Genomic DNA, 18,786 nt, shown 5'->3' with positions numbered 1-18,786 from the left:
CAAGGGCCCCCCCGTGCCCCCCCGTGCCTCAGTTTCCCCCTCCGCCCCCCCTTGTGCCCCCCCCGCGACCCCCCCCAGTCTCCCCTTCCCCCGGGCCCCCCCTGTGCCTCAGTTTCCCCTTCCCCACCCCCCCCGTGCCCCCCCACCTCAGTTTCCCCTTCCCCGGGGCCCCCCCCAGCAGTGCCCCCCCCCTTGGGACCCCCCCGTGCCTCAGTTCCCCCCTCCCACAGGGCACCAAGGGCCCCCCCGGGCCCCCCCCGTGCCTCAGTTTCCCCCCCCGCCCCCCCTTGTGCCCCCCCCACGACCCCCCCCAGTCTCCCCTTCCCCCGGGCCCCCCCGTGCCTCAGTTTCCCCCTCCCACAGGGCACCAAGGGCCCCCCCGTGCCCCCCACCTCACTTTCCCCCTCCGCCCCCCCCCCCCACAGGGCTCCGCCGCCTCTCGCCGCCCCCCCCGCGCCCCCCCCCGCGCCCCCCCCAGTCTCCCCTTCCCCCGGGCCCCCCCCGTGCCTCAGTTTCCCCCTCCGCCCCCCCTTGTGCCCCCCCCACGACCCCCCCCAGTCTCCCCTTCCCCCGGGCCCCCCCCGTGCCTCAGTTTCCCCCTCCCACAGGGCCCCCCCGCGCCCCCCCACCTCACTTTCCCCCTCCGCCCCCCCCAACAGGGCTCCGCCGCCTCTCGCCGCCCCCCCCGCGCCCCCCCCCGCGCCCCCCCCATGCCGCTGGGCCTGGGCCGCCGCAAGAAGCCGCCGCCGCTGGTGGAGAACGAGGAGGGGGCGGCGGCGGCGGGGGGGGGGGGGCGGCGGCGGCGGAGCCCCCCCCGGGGGGCGGCGGGGGGGGCGGCGGGGGGGGGCCCGGCGGGGGGGGGGCCGCCCCCCCCGGCCCTGCGGCCCCGCCTGGCCTTCCACGCGCAGCTGGCGCACGGCAGCCCCACGGGCCGCGTCGAGGGCTTCGGCAACGTGCGCGAGCTCTACGGGCGCATCGCCGAGGCCTTCCGCATCCCCCCCGGCGAGGTGGGCGCCCGCGGGCCGGGGCACCCATGGGTGCTGCCGGGGGGGGGGGTGGGGGGGGGAGAACAGTCGGGGACGGGGCACCCCTGGGGTGCTGGGGGGGGAGAACAGTGCGGGATGGGGCACCCATGGGTGCTGGGGGGAGAACAGTGTGGGATGGGGCACCCATGGGTGCTGAGGGGGGTGGGGGGGGAGAACAGTCGGGGATGGGGCACCCCGAGGTGCTGGGGGGGGAGAACAGTGCGGGATGGGGCACCCATGGGTGCTGGGGGGGGAGAACAGCCGGGGACGGGGCACCCCTGGGTGCTGGGGGGGAGAGCAGCATGGGATGGGGCACCCCTGGGTGCTGGGGGGGGAGAACAGCATGGGACGAGGCACCCCGGGGTGCTGGGGGGGGCTCAGGGGGGAGAACAGCCGGGGATGGGGCACCCCTGGGTGCTGGGGGGGGAGAACAGCCGGGGACGGGGCATCCCTGGGGTGCTGGGGGGGAGAACAGTGCGGGATGGGGCACCCCTGGGTGCTGGGGGGGGAGAACAGTGCGGGATGGGGCACCCATGGGTGCTGGGGGGGAGAACAGCCGGGGACGGGGCACCCCTGGGTGCTGGGGGGGAGAACAGCATGGGATGGGGCACCCCTGGGTGCTGGGGGTGGGGTGGGGGGGGAGAACAGCCGGGGATGGGGCACCCCGAGGTGCTGGGGGGGGAGAGCAGCCAGGGACGGGGCACCCCGAGGTGCTGGGGGGGGGAGAACAGTGCGGGATGGGGCACCCCTGGGTGCTGGGGGGGGAGAACAGCATGGGATGGGGCACCCATGGGTGCTGGGGGGGCTGGGGGTCAGGAGAGTGCGAGATGGGGCACCCCTGGGTGCTGGGGGGAGAGCAGTGTGGGATGGGGCACCCCTGGGTGCTGGGGGGGCTCAGGGGGAGAACAGCCAGGGACAGGGCACCCCTGGGGTGCTGGGGGGGAGAACAGTGCGGGATGGGGCACCCCTGGGTGCTGGGGGGGGGCTCATGGGTCAGGACAGCATGGGACGGGGCACCCCTGGGTGCTGGGGGGGGGCTGAGGAGGGAGAACAGCCAGGGACGGGGCACCCCGAGGTGCTGGGGGGGGAGAACAGCCAGGGACGGGGCACCCCGGGGTGCTGGGGGGTGGGGGGGTCAGGATGTTGGGGGATGGGGCACCCCTGGGTGCTGGGGGGGGCTGAGGGGGGAGAACAGTTGGGGACGGGGCACCCCGAGGTGCTGGGGGGGGCTGGGGAGTCAGGAGAGTGTGAGATGGGGCACCCCTGGGTGCTGGGGGGGGTGGGGGGGGAGAGCAGCATGGGATGGGGCACCCATGGGTGCTGGGGGGAGCTGGGGGGGGAGAAGAGTGTGGGAGGGGGCACCCCTGGGTGCTGGGGGGGGCTGGGGAGTCAGGAGAGTGCGAGATGGGGCACCCCTGGGTGCTGGGGGGGAGAACAGCCGAGCGAGGGGCACCCCTGGGTGCTGCGGGGGGCTCAGGGGGGAGAACAGCCAGGGATGGGGCACCCATGGGTGCTGGGGGGGGCTGGGGGGTCAGGAGAGCGCAAGATGGGGCATCCATGGGTGCTGGGGGGGTGGGGGGGGAGAGCAGCATGGGACGGGGCACCCCTGGGTGCTGGGGGGTGGGTGGGTGGCAGGGCAGTGGGTGCTGGGGCACCCCTGGGTGCTGGGGGGGCTGAGGGGTCAGGACAGTTGGGGACAGTGGCACCCCTGGGTGCTGGGGGGCGTGTGGGGGGCAGGGCAGTGGGTGCTGGGGCACCCCTGGGTGCTGGGGGGGGAGCCCCGGCGGGGGCTGGTGGCCGCTGGGGACACGGGTGGGGGGCGGTGGGACCCTCCGAGCAGGACGAGGACGAGGGGGCGGAGCAGGGGGAGGAGCGGGGGGAGGGCACCCAAGGGTGCAGGGTGGGGCCCGCGTGTCCCCAGGGAGGGCGTCCTTGGGAAAGGGGGCCCAGGTGTCCCCAGCAGGGGCCCAGGGGGCCCCAGGGTGGGTGTCCCCAGGAAGGGGGTCCCATGAGTCCCCAGGGTTGGGTGTCCCCAGGGAGGAGGTGCCATGTGTCCCCAGGGAGGAGGTCCTGGGTGTCCTGGGAGGTCCCATGTGTCACTGGGGTTGGGTGGCCCCCAGAAAGGGGTCCCATGTGTCCCCGGGGTGGAGGTCCCATGTTTCCAGGGGGTCCCATGTGTCCCCAGGGTTGGGTGTCCCCAAGAAGGAGGTCCCATGTGTCCCCAGGGAGGAGGTCCCGTGTGTCCTGGGAGGTCCCACGTGTCCCTGGGGTTGGGTGTCCCCAAGAAGGAGGTCCCATGTGTCCCCAGGGAGGAGGTCCCGTGTGTCCTGGGAGGTCCCACGTGTCCCCAGGGTTGGGTGTCCCCAAGAAGGAGGTCCCATGTGTCCCCAGGGAGGGGGTCCCGTGTGTCCTGGGAGGTCCCACGTGTCCCTGGGGCTGGGTGGCCCCAAGAAAGGGGTCCCATGTGTCCCCAGGGAGGGGGTCCTGGGTGTCCTAGGAGGTCCCACGTGTCCCCGGGTTGGGTGTCCCCAAGAAGGAGATCCCATGTGTCCCCAGGGAGGAGGTCCCGTGTGTCCTGGGAGGTCCCACGTGTCCCTGGGGCTGGGTGGTCTCAGGAAGGGGGTCCTGTGTGTCCCCAAGGTTGGGTGTCCCCAGGTAGGGGGTCCCATGTGTCCCCAGGGAGGGGGTCCCATGTGTCCTGGGAGGTCCCATGTGTCCCCAGGGCTGGGTGACCTCAGGAAGGGGGTCCCATGTGTCCCCAGGGAGGAGGTCCCATGTGTCCTAGGAGATCCCACGTGTCCTTGGGGTTGGGTGTCCCCAAGAAGGAGGTCCCACGTGTCCCCGGGGCGGGGGTCCCGTGTGTCCTGGGAGGTCCCAGCTGTCCCCAGGGCGGGGGTCCCATGTGTCCTAGGAGATCCCACGTGTCCTTGGGGTTGGGTGTCCCCAAGAAGGAGGTCCCACGTGTCCCCGGGGCGGGGGTCCCGTGTGTCCTGGGAGGTCCCAGCTGTCCCCAGGGCGGGGGTCCGGGCGCCCCCGCCCCGCTGACGCCCCCGCCCCGTCCAGGTGATGTTCTGCACCCTCAACACGCACAAGGTGGACATGGAGAAGCTCCTGGGCGGCCAGATCGGCCTGGAGGACTTCATCTTCGCCCACACCAAGGGCCAGCGCAAGGAGGTCGAGGTCTTCAAGTCCGAGGAGGCCCTGGGCCTCACCATCACTGACAACGGCGCCGGCTACGCCTTCATCAAGGTGCGGGGACAACTGTCCCACGCGTCACCCCCCGGGGCAGCCCCGAGTGTCCCATAACGCCCTGGGGCGGGGGGATGGCCTTGACCGTCCTGGAGGGGGGACCGTCCTGCTTGGAGACGCGTGGGGACACCTCCAACGGCCCCTGAGCCACCTTGGGCTCAGGGACAGGAGGACACAGGGACATCCCAGACTGTCCCCAAGCCACCGTGGGGCTGGGAGAACCTGAGAACGTCCCAGACCATCTCAGGGGGACGTGGAGACATCCCAGACTGTCCCCAAGCCACCGTGGGGGTTAGGGGACCTGGGGACATCTCAGGCCATCCCGGGGGGACATGGAGACATCCCAGACTGTCCCCAAGCCACCGTGGGGGTTAGGGGACCTGGGGACATCTCAGACCATCCCGGGGGGACATGGAGACATCCCAGACTCTCCCCAAGCCACCGTGGGGGTTAGGGGACCTGGGGACATCTCGGGCCATCCCGGGGGGACATGGAGACATCCCAGACTGTCCCCAAGCCACCATGGGGATTGAGAGGACCCAGGGATGTCCTGGGCCATCCTGGGGGGACCTGGAGACACCCTGGACTGTCCCCAAGCCACCGTGGGGGTCGGGGGGATCTGGAGATGTCCCAGACCATCCTGGGGGGACATGGGGACACTCTGGTCCCCAAAGGGCTCTCGATGGGTTGGGGGGACCTGGGGACATCCCAGATCATCCCGGGGGCCCACGGGGCCACCCCAGCCTGTCCCCAAGCCACCAGGCAGACCTGGGGACAGCTCGGACTTGGCTTGGGGACGCGGGGGGAGCGCGGCGCCGGGGGCGGAGCGGCCCCAATCCCCTCCGGCATCCGGCTAATTCCCGCTAACGAGCTGCCGGCCTGGCCGCATCCTGCCGGGGCGCTGGGCCCGCTCCTGTCCCCCTCCCCCGAGTCTCCGTGTCCCCCCATCCCGTCTCCACGTCCCCCCATCCCGTCTCCACGTCCCCCCATCCCATCTCCGTGTCCTCCTCCATCTCCATGCCCCCCCATCCCAGCTCCATGTCTTTCTTCATCTCCATGTCCTTCTCCATCTCCCCCCATCCCATCTCTGTGTCCTTCTCCATCTCTGTGTCCCCCCATCCCATCTCCATGTCCTTCTCCATCTCCATCTCCGTGTCCCCACCCCCTCTCCGTGTCCCCCCACCCCATCTCCGTTTCCCCACCCCATCTCCATGGCCTTCTCCATCTCCGTGTCCTCCTCCATGTCCACGTCCCCCCATCCCATTTCCATGTTCTTCTCCATCTCTGTGTCCCCTCACCCCATCTCCATGTCCTTCTTCATCTCCATGTCTCCCCACCTCATCTGCATGTCCCCCCCCATCTCCATGTCATTCTCCATTTCTGTTTCCCCACCCCATCTTCATGATCTTCTCCATCTCTCTGTCCCCCATCCCCTTTCTGTGTCCTCTTCCATGTCCACGTCCATCTCTATGTCCTCCCCCATCTCCTTGTCCTACCATCCCATCTCCATGTCCTTCTCCATCTCCATGTCCCCTCACCCCATCTCCATGTCCCCCTATCCCCATCTCTTTCTCCATGTCCGTTTTCCCACCCCTTTTCCATGTCCCCCCCACCCCATCTCCGTGTTCTTCTCCATCTCTGTGTCCTTCTCCATCTCCATGTCCTCCCACCCCATCTCCACGTCCTTCTCCATCTCCATGTCCTCCCACCCCATCTCCATGTCCTCCTGCATCTCCATGTCCTCCCACCCCATCTCCCTGTCCTTCTCCATCTCCGTGTCCCCCCACCTCATCTTCACGTCCTTCTCCATCTCCCTGTCCCCCCACCCCATCTCCATGTCCTTCTCCATCTCTATGTCCCCACCCCATCTCCATGTCCCCCCACCCCATCTCCATGTCCTTCTCCATCTCCATGTCCCCACCCCATCCCCGTGTCCCCCCACCCCACCTCCATGACCTTCATCTCCATGTCCCCCATCCCATCTCCATGTCCTCCTCCCTGTCCACGTCCACCCATCCCATCTCTGTGTCCTTCTTCATCTCCATGTCCCCCCACCCCATCTCCATGTCTTCCTCCATCTCCATGTCCCCACCCCATCACCGTGTCCCCCCACCCCATCTCCGTGTCCTTCTCCATCTCCATGTCCCCACCCCATCCCCGGGTCCCCCCACCCCATCTCCATGTCCTCCCACCCCATCTCCATGTCCTCCTCCATTTCCGTGTCCCCACCCCATCTCCATCTCCTCCCACCCCATTTCCATGTCCCCCCATCCCATCTCCGTGTCCTTCTCCATCTCCGTGTCCTTCTCCATCTCCATGTCCCCCCACCCCATCTCCGTGTCCTTCTCCATCTCCATGTCCCCCCACCCCATCTCCATGTCCTTCTCCATCCCCGTGTCCTCCCACCCCATCTCTGTGTTCCCCCCACCCCATCTCCGTGTCCTCCTCCATCTCCATGTCCTCCCACCCCATCTCCATGTCCCCCCACCCCATCTCTATGTCCTCCTCCATCTCCATGTCCCCACCCCATCACCGTGTCCCCCCACCCCATCTCCATGTCCTTCTCCATCCCCGTGTCCTCCCACCCCATCTCTGTGTCCCCCCACCCCATCTCCGTGTCCTCCTCCATCTCCATGTCCTCCCACCCCATCTCCATGTCCTCCTCCATTTCCGTGTCCCCCCACCCCATCTCCATGTCCTTCTCCATCCCCGTGTCCCCCACCCCATCTCCGTGTCCCCCCACCCCACCTCCGCGTCCCCGGGGCGGGGTGGCGGGTAGCCCGGGGCACCCCGTGGTGGTGGCGGCGGCGGGCCGCGGGCGGCGGGGAGGACATCCGGCAGCGCCCGGACGCCTGGGCCCTCCCGCCGGCAGCGCATCAAGGAGGGCAGCGTCATCGACCGCATCGCCGTCATCGGCGTGGGCGACATGATCGAGGCCATCAACGGGCAGAGCCTGGTGGGCGCCCGCCACTACGAGGTGGCCAAGATGCTCAAGGAGCTGCCCAAGGGCCGCACCTTCGCCCTCAAGCTCACCGAGCCCCGCAAGGCCTTCGGTGAGCCCCCCCCGGCGCGGGGGGGGGGTTGGGGGGGCCCTGGGGACACCCCGGGGGTGGCACCGTCCCCTTGTCACTCGTGGGGGTGGGTGGGAGGGACCCAGGTGTCCGGGACTCTGTGGTGCTGCTGGGAGTCCTGGTGGGGCTGGAGGGGACCTCATTGCCCTTGGGGGGGGGACATGGGGGTCCCCAAACCCAAGGGGGGGACACGGGGGGGTCCCAAACCCAAGGGGGGACATGGGGGTCCCCAAACCCAAGGAGGGGACATGGGGGGGTCCCTCAGACCCAAGGGGGGGACATGGGGGGGTCCCAAACCCAAGGGGGGACCCAACAGGGACCCCAGAGCCCTGCGGGGGAACACAGGGGGGTCCCAAACCCAAGGGGGGGACATGGGGGTCCCCAAACCCAAGGAGGGGACATGGGGGGGTCCCCCAGACCCAAGGGGGGGACATGGGGGTTCCCCAAACCCAAGGGGGGGACACAGGGGTCCCCCAACCCAAGGGGGGTCCCAACAGGACCTCATTGCCCTTGGGGGGGGGACATGGGGGTCCCCAAACCCGAGGGGGGGACATGGGGGGGTCCCAAACCCAAGGGGGGGACATGGGGGTCCCCAAACCCAAGGAGGGGACATGGGGGGGTCCCCCAGACCCAAGGGGGGGACATGGGGGTTCCCCAAACCCAAGGGGGGGACACAGGGGTCCCCCAACCCAAGGGGGCGCCCAACAGGACCTCATTGCCCTTGGGGGGGGGACATGGGGGTCCCCAAACCCGAGGGGGGGACACGGGGGGGTCCCAAACCCAAGGGGGGACATGGGGGTCCCCAAACCCAAGGGGGGGAACACAGGGGGGTCCCCAAACCCAAGGGGGGGCCCAACAGGGACCCCATTGCCCTGTGGGGGGACACAGGGGGGTCCTAAACCCAAGGTGGGGGCACAGGGTGGTCCCCCAACCCAAGGGGGGGACACAGGGGACCCCCAAACCCAAGGGGGGGCCCAACAGGGACCCCATTGCCCTGGGGGGGGTCACAGGGGTGTCCCAAACCCAATGGGGGGACATGGGGGGGTCCCAAACCCAAGGGGGGGCCACAGGGGACCCCCAAACCCAAGGGGGGGGCCCAACAGGGACCCCACCATCACCTCAGAGCGACCATAGAGGGACCCCCAAGGTCCGGGGGGGGGTCCCTAGACTCCCCCCACCCTGGGGGGGACCTCGGGGTGCCCTGCGGGGCCCCCCCTGACCCCCCCCGACCCCCCCCCCCAGACATGATCAGCCAGCGAGCGGCGGGGGGCCGAGGCGGCAGCACCCAGCTGGGCTCGGGCCGGGGCACCCTGCGCCTCCGGGCCCGCGGCCCCGCCACCCTGGAGGAGCAGGTGGGTGCTGGCGGCACCCTGGGGTGCCCCCGCGGCAGGGGGGGTGCGTGGGGTGGTGACGGCCCCCCCCGGTCACCCGGTTTTGTGTCCCCCCCCCCCGCAGCCCTCGGCCTTCGAGGAGATGGCCATCGCCAAGGTGGACGACCTGCTCGAGAGCTACATGGGCATCCGCGACACCGAGCTGGGTGAGCCCCCACCCATGGGTGCTGGGTGCTGGGTGCCTCCCGCCGTGGGCACCTGGGACCCCCCCGCGGTGCCTCCCCCCACCCGTGGGTGCTGGGTGCTGTGTGCCCCCCCACGTGGGCACCTGAGACCCCCCCACAGTGCCTCCCCCCACCCATGGGTGCTGGGTGCCTTGTCCCCCCCACATGGGCCTGGGAACCCCCCGTGGTGTCCACCCCCACCCATGGGTGCTGTGCACCTTGTCCCCACCCCGTACGCTGGGGGAACCTGGTAACCGCCCGCGGTGTCTCCCACCACCCATGGGTGCTGGGTGCCTTGTGACCCCCACGTGGGCCTGGGACCCCCCCATGGTGTCCACCCCCACCCATGGGTGCTGGGCACCGTGTCCCCTCCCGTGGGCACCTGAGACCACCCCATGGTGTCTCCCCCCACCCATGGGTGCTGGGTGCCTTGTCCCCCCCACATGGGCCTGGTAACACCCCGTGGTGTCCACCCCCACCCATGGGTGCTGGGTGCCTTGTCCCCCCCACGTGGGCACCTGGGACCCCCCCGTGGTGTCCACCCCCACCCATGGGTGCTGGGTGCCTTGTGACCCCCACGTGGGCACCTAGGACCCCCCCGTGGTGTCTCCCCCCACCCATGGGTGCTGGGTGCCTTGTGCCCCCCACGTGGGCACCAGGGAACCCCACGCGCACCCATGGGTGCACCTGCTTGTTCCCCCCCCCCCACAAGGTTCCCAGGGCAGGCTGGGGGAGGGGAGGGTGCTGGCTGTCCCCAACTGTCCCCAATTGTCCCCTGTCCTCACTGCCACCATGGTGGAGCTGGGCTGGGACCTCCTGGTGCTGGCTGTCTCCAGCTGTCCCCAGTCCCCCTGCTGCCACCACCATGGGGAAGTGGGGCTGGGACCTCCTGGCGCTGGCCATCCCTAGGTGTCCCCAACTGTCCCCTGTGTCCCCGCAGCGGCCACCATGGTGGAGCTGGGCCGCGACGCCCGCGACCCCGACGCGCTGGCCCAGGCCCTCGACGCCCAGCTCGGCGACTTCGCCTTCCCCGACGAGTTCGTCTTCGACGTCTGGGGGGCCATCGGCGACGCCAAGGTGGGCCGCTGCTAGGGGCCCCCCCCAGGCCCCCCCCCCCGCCTTGGGGACGCCGGTGTCACCTCCCCCAGCGGCGCAGATGGAAGGGGGGGGGGGACCCGGCGACCCCTCGCCACGGAGCCGGCGGTGGCCCGAGCGGCTGGACCCCCCCCCAAGATGGATCGGGGACCCCCCCCCTCAAAAACCTGGACACCCCCCCCCCCGCCGTGCTGGGGATCACTTAACAGCTGGATCTCCCAACATCTGGATCCGCCAGCATTGGCTCCCCCAACATCTGGATCCCCCCAACATCTGGACCCCACCATGGATCGGGGATCTACTCCATGGATTGGGGACCCCCCCCAAAATAGCTGGACCCCCCCCCCAGGCCACAGTGGGGGTCCCCCAACATCTGGATCCCCCCGCACTGGTTCCCCAACATCTGGATCCCCCCCATGGATCGGGGACCCCCCCTAAAAAAAGCTGGACCCTCCCACTGCCTTGGGGACCCCCCAACAGCTGGATCCCCCTTGCACTAGATCCTTCCACAGCTGGATCCCCCCCATGGATTAGGGACCCCCCCCCCAAAATGCTGGATCCCCCCCCCACTGCACTGGAGCCCTCAACATCTGGATCCCCCCCACAGCTGGATCCCCCATGGATCGGGTCCCCCCCCCCCAAAATGCTGGACACCCCCCCCCCCGCTGCACTGGGGATCCCCCAACATCTGGATCCCCCCACACTGGACCCCCCCACAACTGGATCTCCCCCGTGGATCAGGGACCCCCCCCCCCAAAAAGCTGGACCCTCCCCCGCCACTGCATTAGGGATCCCCCAACATCTGGATCCCCCCTGCACTGGATCCCCCCCACAGCTGGATCCCCCCCCATGAATTAGGGACCCCCCCCAAAATGCTGGACCCCCCCCCACTAGGGATCCCCCAACATCTGGGTCCCCCCCATGCATTGAGGATCCCCCCCACCATGGCCTGGGGCCCCCCCCTGCACAGCTGGACCCCCCCACCCCTTAGGGCCCCCCCCCCAAAGGACCTGGGTGCCCCCCCCATAGCCAGGGACCCCCCCTCAAGGCCTGGGACCCCCAATGGAGCTTGGGGCCCCCCCACCCTGGGGGCCCCCCCCATAACCTGGGCCCCCCCCCCACATAGGACCCCCCCATAATCTGGGACCCCCCCCACCTGTGACCTGGGAGCCCCCCCACTTTCAGGACCCCCCCCCCAATAACCTGGCACCCTCTGATAGACCTGGGTGCCCCCCCCACTCTGGGGTGCCCCCCCCACTCTGGGGACCCCCCCCATAACCTAAACTGCCCCCATAGATCTGGGTGCCCCCCCATAACCTGACCTCCCCCCCCCCAAGGACCTGGGTGCCCCCCACCCTGTGCCCCCCCCATAACCTGCGACCTCCCCAAGGACCTGGGTGCCCCCACCTTGGGTTGCCCCCCCCACCTTGAGGACACCCCCCCATGACCTCACCCCCCCCAAGGACCTGGGTGCCCCCCACCCCGGGTGCCCCCCACCCTGGGGTGCTCCCCATTCTGCCCCCCCCCCAAGCAGGGTGAGCAGTGAGGGTCCCCCCCACTTTGGCCCCCCCGAAAGGGCTTTTTTTTTGGGGGGGGGGGGACTGGAGCCACCCTGTGCCATCGTGTCCCCTCCCCCCCCCCCGGTGCCAATCTGAGCCTGTCACACACTGTCACCCCCCCCCGGACACCTGGGTCCGGCCCTGTTCCCCCCCCCCCCAACACTGACTACCTCGGGGGGGGGGTTGGGGGTCCCCGGGTCCCCCCCGCGCTGGCCTTGTCCCTGCTGTGTCCCTTGGAGCTGGGGGGGGGGGGGCTCGGGGTGTCCCCCCCCCGGGCGTATTTTTGTATTTTACATGTAAAGTGACTTTAACATAAAATAGAGCGAAATTGGGACCGGCCACTGCCTTTGGGGGGACATGGGGGGGACATGGGGGGACATGGGGGGGACAAGGGGGGGACAAGGGGACATGGGGGAAAAGGGGACACGGGGGACATGGAGGGGACATGGGAGCACGACGGTGACATGGGAGATGGGACATGGGGACATGAGAGTGACGTGGGACATGCGTGTGACACGGGACACGGAGGGACAAGGGGGGGACAAGGGGATGCAGGGGGACATGGAGGGGACATCGGAGCACGAGGGTGACACGGGAGATGGGACGTGGGGACACAAGGGGGACATGGGGACATGAATGTGACATGGAGGGGACATGGGGACACAAGGGGGACATGGGGACATGAGCGTGACATGCACACGGAGGTGACACGGAGGGACATGATGGGAGGGGACAAGGGGACATGGGAGGGACACGGGACATGGGGACTTGAGCATGACACAGGACATGGAGGGGACACGGGGACAGAGGGACATGGATGGGAGAGGACATGGGGACACGAACATGACATGGGACATGGAGGGGACATGGGATATGGGATGTGGGTGGGAAGGGACATGGGAACATGGGGACATGAGCATGACACAGGACATGGAACACGGAGGGACATGGATGGCAGGGGACACAGGGGACATGGATGGGGGGACATGGGGACACGAGCATGACATGGGACACGGAGGAGACATGAGGGGGACATGGGGACACAATGACACGGGGGAACATGGACAGGAGGGGACATGGGGACACAAGGATGACACAGGACATGAGGGACCATGGATGGGAGGGGACACGGGGACATGAGCATGACACCACAGGGGTCCCCAGAAGGTCCCAGGAGGATCTCAGAGGGCATCACGGGGCCACCGAGGCCTCCAAAAGGACACGAACGGCGAGTCCTTGGTGGGGAGGGGGGGTCCCAAAAGGGCCCTTTCGGGGCAGGTGGCACCAAAATAATACTTTACCAAAACACACGAAATAGAGCCCAAATTATTAAGGGCAGAGGACGTCCAAGAAGAGCTCCGGGAACGCCCCGACGCCCGGCGGAGACGCGCCGCTGCCGTTCGGCTCAGCCGGCACGAGAAGGTTCTGCTCCCGGCCGGGTCCAGGACCCCGGTGCGACCCGTCTCCTCCCGCTTGGACCTTTTTGTCCCGACGCTTCGTCCTCCGTCGCCCCGTTTCCGCCCCGGTTCGGTCCCGGGTGGCTCCGATTCGCCCCGTGCGACGCACAAAGCGTCTCCGTGATGCTCGGAGAAGTCCAGCGAGGGCTTTGGAGGGCATCTTCTCGCCCGGCCTCTGCCAGGGCCGTCGCGAGGTGACGTGTGACGCCGAGGAGGACCTCAGACATCGCGAAAACCCTAGAAATCAAGGGGGGAAAAAATAAGCGTCTGATGTTTGTCCTTCTCTGTCTCCTACCTTCCCACTTCTCCCAGAAAACGGAGCCCGATTCTTTATTCAGCGCTGGAGGACGCTGCTGGAGATCCGCGTTGGCTGGTCCTCGTTGGGCGTTGCCCGCGCTCTGCTCCGGGCCCCGGCTTGGAGAAAGCGAGCTCAGCCCAGCCCTTCGCTCGGACCCGTCCCGGCAGGTCCTCTGCCCGAGGAGACCTTCTGGAGGTCCGTCTGGACTCACCTTCTCCGTCTCACCGCTCGGCGGACCTGGACTTTGCGGCTGTCTCCGGACTCGGGTCCGTGGTTGGGTCACGCTTAGCCCGGGGCAAAGACGAGCTGATGCGACCTGACGCCGCTCGGTCGCTTCGCAGGCTCTGCGGATGGGGTAGAACAACACGCAGGCAATGGCCAGAGCTCCGGGGCACCTCGATGCACCAAAGCATCATGGGCCGGAGTTTGCATTCTCTAAAAACTAAGCGTTTCACCCCGAAATGGTTTCAGTATCTAAATTTCGTCTTGACTAAATGGGTTGGGTTAAAAAAACTTCACCAAAAGAGCCTTTCCTCGCCCCAAAATAGAAAGGTGCAACATGGGGGTTTCCAAAGCTGCTGAGCCCTTCTGGAGGGAGGTGCCTTTCATCGAGGACCACGTCTCCACCGTCACCAGGACTTGGTGGAGTTTTTAATGTCAAGTCCTTGCTGGCCCCAGTGAGCCGTTGCGTCAAGCCGGAGAGTTTCCGAGGGGATGCATGGAAAAGGGGTGACGTTTCCCCGGAGGTGGAAGCCGTTGGCTGGAACTACGTGAGGAGGAAACCCTCTTCAGTGGGAAGCTTCCCGAGAAAGCCTGGTTTTCCCCAGGGCTTTCGGAAGAGCCGTTCTGACGTCCTTGTTCCGGAGGCCGTAGAGGACGGGGCTGAGGTGAGCGCTGCGGGTGGAGAAGGCTTCGCGCCTGCCCGTGGCCGAGGGCATCTGCGGGATGGCCGAGAGGATGAGGAGGCAGGAAAGGAGGGTGAGCGCCAGCGGGATGAGGAGGCCGAAGACGCCCACCGCGAAGACGACGGCCTCGCTGAGCTCGCTGCGAGCGAAGGCCGCGCCGAGGACCGGGGCGGCGTCGCGGAAGAGGTGGTTGAGCTCCCCGGAGGCCGGGAAGGGCGAGACGAACACCACGGCGGCGACGGCCTGGGCGACCAGCAAGCCGCCGGGAGCGGAAGCTCGATGTCACGGCTCATGGTGCCGCGGTAGCGCAAGGGGTGGCAGATGGCCACGCAGCGGCCGTAGCCCGTGGCGGCCAGCAGCAAGGGGTGGGAGCACCCCAGGAGCTGGAAGAGGTACATCTGCACGGCGCAGCCCAGGAAGGAGATGGCTTTCCTCCCCGCCAGCAAGTCCGCCAGCATCTTGGGGACGACCACGAAGGTGTAGCAGGTCTCCCAGGGTGACGAGACGCGGAGGAAGAAGTACAGGGGTGTGTGCAGGCTCGGCTCGAGCCTGATGACGGGCACGATCGTGGCGTTGGTGCTCAGCGTGAGCAGGTAGAGCAGCAGGAAGACCACAAAGAGCAGCTTCTGCAGCTCGGCCAGGCTGGAGAAGCCCAGGAAGATGAGGTCCGTGGTCAGGGTCTGGCTGCCGTTTTCCATGGAAGCCAAGGGCTTTCTCTGAGCGTTGGGCAAGGGAAAAGCAGCGCCCGGCTCACCGGAGGTGCGAGGAGCTGGCGTGACCGAGGGAACCTGCTAGTGTCCCTCCTCCAAAGCCCTTTCCTGGGCTCCCACCGCCGATCCTGGTTGCCTGGGCTGGTGGGGACACGTTGGGATGGTCCCTTTCCCCCCCAAAGGCAGCAGCACCAGGGGGTCTTGCGTGGAGGAGCCTCAGACCCTCGTCCTTTGGCACGGGGTGGGCTCACACCGGGACGCCGGGGTCCAGCGCAGGCTCTGCTGCGGGTCCTCTCCCTCCTCTCCCTCGCGAAGAACAAGGCTGCGGGGAGGAGATCCGTGGGGCCGGGGAAGGTGACCCGGGAGTCCTACCCACGCGGCCCAGAAGGACGTCGGGGCACGGAGCAGGCTTGCACGCTGGGGGCTGGAGGCGTCCCCGGCCTCGCCGAGAGCCCCCGTCCCCGTGGGCAGCGTGGCAGCGGCTTTGAGCTCTTGCAGGAGACTCCGGCGCCGGCTCGTTAAGGTCCTCCCCGGGGAAAGGTGTCGTCAGTTGGTGGCAAGGGCCGTAATTAGGACTCGCCCTCCCTGAGGCGCCCTGGCAGCTCTCAGCGGTGGGTGTGAGCTGAACCCGAGACACAAGGCCTTCTCCTAAGCAAGAGCTCGGATCAAGCAGGCACTTTTCGCCCTTTCTTTGGGGCAAAAAACAGGTTTTTTGGCAACAGTGGCCTTGCCCTTCATTGCTCCTTTCCACCCCGTCGTGCTCCACCACCTCGCCACGTGACGCAGCCCCTGGCTGAGCAGATCGCGGCCTTTTGGGTCGCTGCTCTCCACCCTCGAGAACATCCCCTGGGCCGCAGACGAGGGGGCCTGGCACCAGCTCACCGCGAGCCCCCCCCGAGCTCTCAGCCCTTGGGCATGGCGGGGTTGAGGACCATCGGCTGAGGTGTGGGGGTCCGCAGCACGGGCCCCTACGCTGAGCGGGTGGCCCTGGGCTGCCCGGAGTGGAGGCCGCAGCAGAGGCTTCGCCAGGCTGTGGAAGGAGGTGGGGGGACGGGGGGGACACCTGCCCTCGGCCGGGGCCGTGACGCGCTCGGCTCCACCGCCAACGTGACCCGACTTGGCCTGGCTGCGGGCAGAGCCGACACGCTGCCTCGCTGCTGCTGCGTGGGGTGTGCGAGGGTCTCCCGGGACCCTCCAGGCCATGGGCTTGGCTTCCGCAGAGCTTCCTCCTCCAAGGAGCCCTCACGCCCCTCCAGGCACCTCTGCTGTCCTCCTCCGAGCGGAGGTGGGCAGGGGAGGTCGCTCGGAGCAACCAGCTCTCCCAAGGGCTCTTGTCCCCTGTCCCCAGAGCTCTGCAGACTGGCTGATGCCGGGGAGCGTGAGCTGGTTGCTGGGATGCTCTTGGCTTCTCCTTGGAGGAGACGGAGGTGGAGGGTGTGCGGTGGCGTGGACCCGTCTCCGAGGAGGCTCCACATCCCTCCCTCCATCCAGGCAGCCCCCTCTGAGCCCGGCCTTGGCAGGCGAGCCGGGGAAGCTGGGCCTTGGTGAGAAGGTCCTGAGATACGTCGCGCTCTCCTCCTCCGACCATCTTTGCCCAGCGCTGGGGATGTCCTGCGCCTGGCAGAGCACCAGGCAGCCGGCTGCCACCCCAGCCAGCGTGGCCAGATAGTCACCCCGACCCTGGAGACCTCGGGGATGAGCCCCTCTGAGCGGAGGTTGGAGGGCACCGAGCTGCTTTGGAGCTGGTGCCCCGGGCTCTCGGGGTCGTCGGGGCCGGGCGGATCGCGGCAGGAGATCCGGCACGCCCTGAACGCGGGCACCTACGTCTGGGGGACGAATTGTGCCCGGGAACCACGGCCAAACTCCTTCCTGGCCACCCGAGGAGTCCGGGAGCTCAGGCAGAGACACGTCCACGTGGGTTGGGTGGACTCAATCCTGCCCCACACGTGGAGGAGGAAGGCAAAGGGGCGAGATCTCCCTGCCCCCCACGTCCTGGGCTGCCCGGAGCAGGACCCTCGAAAGGCTGCGAGAAAGCCCCCCACCCCCAACCTTGTTATTTTGGGTTTATTATTGTGTTTTTCAGAAATGGAATTAAAATATGATGTCACGCTGTCTCAGGCCCGAAGAGAGGCCCCATGGGACCCCCAAGGAGCCCTTGGCTGGGTGCGACGGGGCATCGGGCTGCCCGGCCTCCGGAGACCTCCCGGAGGGAGCCTCGTCCCGCAGCTCCCCACGGACGCCGCCTTCGAGCCTGGTGTCACCTGGGGCGGGGGGACGGGCTGGGGGCAGGACTGCGGTGCCTCCCCCCTCATCCCGGGGGGGGCTGGAGGCTACTGAAGCCCTTCCGCAGCAGCCGTGCCGCTGGGCGGGCTGGGGACGGCGAGGCCGGGAGCAGGGGACCATCCCGGGGCTGGCGGTGGTGGGACCGTCCCTCCCGGCAGAGCCAGCGCTCGCCGCTCCGGCACCGCCGCCTTCCCCTGCTGCGGCCCGGAGAGCGGAAGGACCCGGCGGAGGTTTGGGGCATTTTCCTCCCCTTTCGGCTCCCTCTTCTCCGAGGGGGGATTGTGCCGGCTCGGGGCTGACGGCTGCCGTTGAAACGTCCAGCGGCGCAAAGTCTTTGCAGCTCTGGGGCAGAGCCGGTAAGTTGATAACGCCGTGGGTCAGGGGGGTCCTGGGGAAGCCTGGCTTTGTTTTTAAGGTGGGATTCCTGAGCTGAGCTTTGTCCCAGAGCAGCCAGGGTTGGAGTCTCCTTGCTGGCAGCGAGGTCCGGACCAGCCCGTACGCGTGGTCCACGGAGGAGAGCGGCGTGAGGCAGCGCAGCGGAGGATTCCTACAGCGCCCAGATGGTCCCTCCAACTGCATCTCCCCGAACTCCCAGCACCCCCCACCCATAGACCCCCCCCCCGGCAGGTCCCGCGGGACCCTCTGTGCCGGCGAAGGGCAGAGGCGCTGCTGGAGCGTGTCACCTCCTCCGCAGGGAGATGAGCGATGGGGTCGGAGGAGCCGCCGGGAGAAACGCCCGCTGCCCTCGAGGAGCAGAGACCCAGCTCAGGTGGAGACCCGGGAGCGGGGCACGGCCAGAACCAGGGGAGAGGAATCCCCTCCTCGCCCAGAAGAGCGTCACCACCCAGGGCCTCTCCTAAAGCCTCCGGAGCAGCTGCAGCTCCCGGGCGACAGCGAGGTGCCGAAACGCGATATTGCTGCGGCAGTAAAAAAATGAGACGTGCGCGTCGGGTTTTGCCCGATTTCCCGCGGGAGACGAACGGCAGGAATTTGCGTGTGATGCCGAAGCTGTTTTCTCTGCCGAAAGCCGACCTGACGGTGCCGTTCGCACGCCGCTGTTTTGCTCTTTTCAGCCTGAGCCCAAATGCAGAGGGGGAACCGAACCGTCCCGGCGGGGTTCGTTTTGGTGGGATTTTCCCGTTTCCCTGAGCTCCGGCTGCTGCTGTTCGGGCTGTTCCTCCTCATGCACGTGGTGTCCCTGGCTGGAAACACCGTGATCATGGTGGTCATCAGGGCAGAGCGGAGTCTCCGCGTGCCCATGCATGTTCTCCTGGGTGCTCTGTCCTTCTCGGAGATCAGTTACACCTTCTCCATCACCCCGAAGCTGCTGGCTGGGCTGGTGCTGGGAAGCAGAGCTATCTCCTTCCTCGGGTGCGCCGCGCAGATGCATTTCTCCTTCACGTTCGGCCTCACGCCTTCTGGAAATCTCCGAGGAAAAGCTTTGCCAGCAGGAACGCAAATGCTGGCCCAGGCTCTAGCTCCAGCTGCAGGAGCGGCTCTCGCTAAGCGTCTTTTCCTTCTCCTTTGGTGCTTCCTTACTGCTTCCCAAACAACAGCTATTTGCCTTCCAGGCAAATGA

At 68.2% G+C, this 18,786-nt stretch overlaps 3 protein-coding genes across 4 annotated transcripts; 2 read left to right on the top strand and 1 right to left on the bottom strand.

Moving 5' to 3' along the window:
- The first annotated feature begins 647 nt into the window (after positions 1 to 647).
- LOC135327016 (PDZ domain-containing protein GIPC1-like) lies at positions 648 to 12,902 on the top strand. 2 transcript variants are annotated; one of them, XM_064504643.1, is made up of 7 exons: positions 648 to 1,007; positions 4,089 to 4,274; positions 7,147 to 7,327; positions 8,588 to 8,697; positions 8,801 to 8,882; positions 9,841 to 9,977; positions 12,873 to 12,902. In XM_064504643.1, exons 1-7 carry the CDS (start codon positions 711 to 713, stop codon positions 12,885 to 12,887), a joined length of 1,008 nt encoding a protein of 335 aa, XP_064360713.1. In that variant the 5' UTR covers positions 648 to 710; the 3' UTR covers positions 12,888 to 12,902. The 2 variants fall into 2 exon arrangements, with proteins under 2 accessions (XP_064360713.1, XP_064360712.1); XM_064504642.1 differs by lacking the exon at positions 12,873 to 12,902 and having other exon boundaries at positions 649 to 1,007; positions 9,841 to 11,886.
- LOC135327021 (uncharacterized) lies at positions 4,281 to 7,136 on the top strand (the record flags this gene model as incomplete). The annotated part of the gene is made up of 1 exon (XM_064504646.1): positions 4,281 to 7,136. A coding segment is annotated over exon 1 (1,845 nt), but the record flags the coding sequence as incomplete, so codon positions are not given.
- A 1,149-nt stretch (positions 12,903 to 14,051) lies between the features above and the next one.
- On the bottom strand, positions 14,052 to 15,020 carry LOC112996757 (olfactory receptor 10K1-like). Its single transcript, XM_026122417.2, is given in 2 exon segments — positions 14,052 to 14,492; positions 14,495 to 15,020. Coding segments are annotated over 2 exon segments (813 nt in total). The 5' UTR covers positions 14,913 to 15,020; the 3' UTR covers positions 14,052 to 14,097.
- Positions 15,021 to 18,786: the final 3,766 nt, after the last annotated feature.

The sequence above is a fragment of the Dromaius novaehollandiae genome, unplaced genomic scaffold, assembly GCF_036370855.1.
Source record: "Dromaius novaehollandiae isolate bDroNov1 unplaced genomic scaffold, bDroNov1.hap1 HAP1_SCAFFOLD_45, whole genome shotgun sequence".
NCBI lineage: Eukaryota > Metazoa > Chordata > Aves > Casuariiformes > Dromaiidae > Dromaius > Dromaius novaehollandiae.
This window is presented reverse-complemented; position numbering and strand designations above follow the sequence as displayed.

Coding starts and splice junctions, on each gene's coding strand:
- LOC135327016 (XM_064504643.1), top strand. CDS start 711: ATGCCGCTGGGCCTGGGCCGCCGCAAGAAGCCGCCGCCGCTGGTGGAG. Junction 1,008..4,088: donor TCCGCATCCCCCCCGGCGAG/GTGGGCGCCCGC, acceptor CGCCCCGTCCAG/GTGATGTTCTGCACCCTCAA. Junction 8,883..9,840: donor CATCCGCGACACCGAGCTGG/GTGAGCCCCCAC, acceptor GTGTCCCCGCAG/CGGCCACCATGGTGGAGCTG.